Below are 5,185 nucleotides of genomic sequence, written 5' to 3' on the forward strand. Positions count from 1 at the left end.
CCTACGGACTCTGACCCAGTCTGAAACCCTGTTGTCTGGCACCCTGACCACATCTCACCGCAGATGTCCAGGTGCAGGTGCTCCCAGGGCTGAGAGGGGCCAGGCCAGAGGTTGTAGAGGTGTTAAACTTTTAAACTGCACCAGATGAATGTTGAACATATCTTGCTTATCGTTTTATTTCCACTCTTGTCTTAATCAGGGCTGCCTTCTGTCTGTGTTTTAACATGCTGTATTGTCTGTTGTTCTTTGTTGGCTGCTGTGGGGTGTAAGCCCAATACAAATTTCCCAGTGATGGGACAATAAAGTGACTTTTGACTTGAAGCCTGGTGTCCAGGTCTTTCCACTCACAAGGCAGGCAGAACAGTCCTTAACCAGAGCCTCAATGTCTCTGTCTATCCTTGGCCACCACACCAGGTCCAGACAGCGCTGTTTGAGCTTCACTATGCCCAGATGACCCTTGTGCGCCATAGTCAAAACACGAGCACGAAGGGCACCCGGGACCACAGTGCAAAGCCGTGCAGGTGTCATTCCAACAGGACAACTCCTGTTTAACAATGTTTGGGCCGCTACCCACACGTTCAGCTGTGTTGCTCATTCCACAAATGCATGATCCTTACAAGTTGTACCTCGTTGTAAAGGTGACTAATCAGGCTTTCCGACGATATAAAATACAATACCAATTGGTATTATGGGGGAGGAATAATCTACCGAAATGACGTTTCCTGACTTTTTTTGAGGAGTTTATATTCTGCTAATATGCTGTTTTGATGTAGGCCATTTCTAACTGTGTTCATGATGGGTGATGTTTTTTTATAGTTTGACTGTGATTCCACTGGCATGCATCGGAGCGTATTTCACAGTGGTCCCACCAAAGGTTTGGAGTTAAAAATGCCACTGGGTGTACTGGTGTATAACTATCTAAAATGCTATGCCAGAAGGCTAACACAGACATTATGACTCTGTGGGGAGCATGGCGCGTTCTGGCCTGCAGAGGGAGGGAGGGAGGGAGGGAGGGAGGGAGAGAGAGAGAGAGAGAGAGAGAGAGAGAGAGGGAGAGGAGAGAGAGAGAGAGAGAGAGAGAGAGAGAGAGAGAGAGAGAGAGAGAGAGAGAGAGAGAGAGAGAGAGAGAGAGAGAGAGAGAGAGAGAGAATCAGCTGGGTGTGACGCGCTGGAGCGGAGCAGGCTTGCATTCCCAGTGACTGAACTTTACTCTCCCAACCTCTCCCCAGGACGTCGGTGACGTGGCTGGGCTGTGCTTGTTTAAATAAATACGTGTCGATTGCACCGTTTCTCTGTGTTGACCTCCCTCTGTGCCTAGAGACCTTTACAGACTCTGACACAGTCCAAACAGAAAGACATCTGCATACTGAGAAGGGGAAGCTATACTCACACCGCCCACCCATGATGACACCCTAGGAAGTGAGAAACTTCCCTCTGTGTATCAGAAGCATAGGCTGCCGCGGGTGGTGGGTGTTTCTCCTAATAGCACTGAAGAGAGGAACTGCATCATCAGTCACTCACACAGACACCAGCAGACAGGGTTTTACATGGAGCCAAAACAGATAAGAGAGGGATACCTGGTCAAAAAGGTAAGGCCTCTCAGAGATTGAGAGGACAAAATGTTGAGTACCTTCATATCATCTAAGGAGCTTTTTTCTTATGTTGTTTTGAAGTATAGCTATCTTGTGTTTGAATCACGGTAGTTTTATATTGACCTCCCAACAGCTCTCTCCTGAGTTGTGTTGATAAGAAGATGGCGTATAGGCCTTCTGTGGATGGCAGATGAGAGCTTTGTATTTGTATCTGATTCTAATTCTGATGTTGGGAGGTAACAGTACATACCAGTCAAAGGAAAGGTAGACAAGTACTCATGTATCTTATGAGTAGCTAAAACTCAACTGCTAAGGTACATGAGATGAGGATGTAACCAACTTGACTATTAAATTGTTCAGCTAAGATGTCCAGTTTCATCTACTGTATCATCTGCATTTTCTGAGAACAACACATTATTAAACAGAATATCAGTACTTCTATGACTATACTATACCCCTTGGTTTGAGAGTCAGTCGCTTTGCTTAATTTAGACACAGAGTGATGAGTTTCTCACACAAACCACACATCTTTGAAAATAACCTTCACACTTCACACGCTCATGGCATTTACAAGCATTAACATGAGCAACAAAGGTGATGGGCCCTGTCACAATGGGCTGACACTTAGTCATCTAGCCAGAGGAGGGCAATAACCCTTGACTTTATTGAAAGAAATAACTTACAGTATCCCAATTGTGTCCTAATCTAACTGAATCTTAATCCACTGTTACGTTGCATATGATCTTTGTGCTTTTCTTTTGCCACTCTATTCTTTGTTAGTTTTCCAACATCTGAGACCTGTAATATTGAACTATGGGTAGCTAGCACCACTGACTTGATTTAGGACAAGTGTGTAGGGCCTGTGATCTCTTCACTTTTATACACACTTGGTAACAGGAATCAAAGTGAAAGCAAAGTGAAATTGAACTGAAAGAAGGCAAAGTCTCAAAGCCTATTTTGGTGGAATTTGCAAAATCCTGACTAACTTCCCTATTTTTGTGTGTTGAGCAAGTCCTAGAAATACCCGTCCGTCAGTCACTCATTTCTCATAAATGGGTAGCATGTCCATTGTGTTTTTGCTGAACTAAAGTCATTAGTGTTCCTACTACTACGTAGTAGTAGGCTATACATTTACAGTGTAAACTGTTATGTTTTCATACTCAAATATAAAACACACAAATACAAGAATAGAAATTTTTTTTTTATTATGAAATGCTGTACACATCTCAGCAATGACAGTTGGATTTGTAAAGTGTTCTTCATACAGAACAAACAATAGAAACAATTAAATAAGCCTTATGCATAATATACTCTACACACAAAGGCCACAAGACCTTGTCGACATCACAGACAGTGTTCTCCCTGGCCAAGCAGAGGGTCAAGTATCGCCTGGCATGACGAATCCAGCCCTGATATACTTCAGATATATTTCAACACAAGAGAGCTCACCGTTGCCCCTTTTATTGCTAAAGCTATGATTGCTAATTGAAAAGCAATATATGTTTGCCCATATGAGGAGTGTGATTGTGTGATTGGTGGTTTTAACAGTCTGAATGGTAGTGTTTTCCATATGAACACTATATATTTGATCAAGGAAGATTGTGTCAAATGTAAAGAATTGTGGTGTTTTGTTAACTGTGTGGTTTAGAGCTGCAAAATGAGGGATAAGCAAGAAATGTGTTTGTCATTGTGAAGAATTGATGTGAGATAAAAAATGATGTGCAAGTACAGCACAATACAATACAACGTTTTATAGTCAGTGGTAAGGAATTGTGTTGAACTATGTATGACTATCATATCTGGGCTCCCGTCATCTCCAGGGCACAGTGTTGAACTCCTGGAAGGCGGTGTGGGTTGTGTTGTCAGAAGATGGGGTGGAATTCTACAAGAGGAAGACAGACAGCTCTCCTAAAGGAATGATCCCACTGAAGGGAGCAACGCTGACCAGTCCCTGCCAGGACTTCAGCAAGAGGACGGTAATTCATTAAATACTGTATGAGAACACGGTATCTTATTATATCATACTGTAATCTAAAGAAGACCAATGCAGGAGAGAATTATTTTGCCCAGTTCAACAACATTTTATGATTTTAGGTTGACATTTATTGTCCTCATATGAGGAGATTCATTTTCACATGTGTGTCTACTAACCCAAAAATGCTTGCTCTGCATCCAAAACAAATCACCCCACCTGACATAAAATATGTATATGTTACGGTACATGTGGGAATACGGTACATGTTGGAAAACTAGGGTTAGGGTTAGGTGCTACGTCGACTTGGTACATGCTGGCATGTCTAACCCTAACTCTAATCCTAACCCTAACCCTAACCCTACCCCTACCCCTACCCCTAACCCTAACCCTAACCGTAGCACCATAGCACCTAATCCTAACCCTAGTTTTCCCACATGTACCGTATTCCCACATGTACCGTAACATATACACTGTTTTCCTGCAGCTGGTTTTCAAGCTGAGCACAGTGAAGAAGCAGGAACATTTCTTCCATGCCACACATCTGGAGGAGAGAGAAATGTGGGTCAAAGACATCAAAAGGGCTATCACCTGTATGCAGGGGGGCAGGAAGTTTGCCAGGAAGTCCACACGCAAGTCCATCCGCCTCCCAGACACTGTCAACCTGAGGTATGACTACTGTATCTCTTGTATAAAATCTGAAAGGATTTGGAGGGATGTTATGAACATTGGCCTTGGGGGCTTTTAATTGATTGCGCTTCCCCCAACCTGGTCTGTTCGTTGTGACAGATCATTTATTTTGGGGGGGGGGAGATTTGCTGTATAGAGAGTTTGGAGTGTAACTCTGTCTCTCTTGTTTTCGCTCTAGCTCCACTGAGTGAGAGAGGTGCACACGGTTAAGGCACATAGACACATTGCCCACTGCTCCCCTTTAACAGTTTTGCAAAAAGAAAAACATTTGCATTCTTGCATTCCGCATTTGCATATGCATTTGCATTCTGTGAGAAAGTACTGATAAATAACTATTTGGAGGAAAATGTTACTGTTGTGCTCATGGACTGAATATTATTGCTATGGGGCATGTGAACTTAAATTTCATACAAATGATGTAAGCAGTTGAGAAGAACAGTCATCTTCAATGAACCATCTGTAGGTAACTATTCAAATAAAGTTTGTTGTCGTTTTTCTCAGTCAGCTGTACCTGTTAATGAAAGACCAGGATGACGGGGTGAAGGAGCTGAAGCTGGAGAAAGAGAAGCGTGTCTACAACCACTGCTTCACAGGTGGGACATACTGTTATACAACCACTGCTTCACAGGTGGGACATACTGTTATACAACCACTGCTTCACAGGTGTGGACACACTGTTAAGGGACTTTGGTGACAGTGAATTGAAAGGACGATGTTCCAAGGTTGTTAGTAAACTCCGCACCATGGGAGATCGGGCCTTCTGCTCGGCTGCTCCCAGGCTGTGGAATGCTCTCCCTGACCACCTAAGGGCACCACAGTCTGTGGATGCTTTTAAACGAGGCCGTAAAACCCACCTTTTTAATAGAGCCTTTTTTTTGCCTTTTAATTGAAAATGTTTATTGTTTTATCTTCCTGTTTTTAATTGTAGCAC

At 43.1% G+C, this 5,185-nt stretch overlaps 1 protein-coding gene across 1 annotated transcript in view; it reads left to right on the forward strand.

Annotated features, from left to right (window-relative positions):
- Positions 1-1,478: 1,478 nt before the first annotated feature.
- Positions 1,479-5,185, forward strand: part of plek (pleckstrin) — a 7,555-nt gene continuing 3,848 nt past the window's right edge. The window contains exons 1-4 of the mRNA XM_080549284.1: positions 1,479-1,589; positions 3,413-3,568; positions 4,052-4,233; positions 4,756-4,847. Of these exons, the coding sequence (XP_080405410.1) occupies positions 1,548-1,589; positions 3,413-3,568; positions 4,052-4,233; positions 4,756-4,847 (472 nt within the window). The 5' untranslated portion in view covers positions 1,479-1,547. The remainder of the gene's footprint in view (positions 1,590-3,412; positions 3,569-4,051; positions 4,234-4,755; positions 4,848-5,185) is intronic.

Source organism: Nansenia antarctica, assembly GCF_963989245.1.
Source record: "Nansenia antarctica genome assembly, chromosome: 19".
NCBI classification, from domain to species: domain Eukaryota; kingdom Metazoa; phylum Chordata; class Actinopteri; order Argentiniformes; family Microstomatidae; genus Nansenia; species Nansenia antarctica.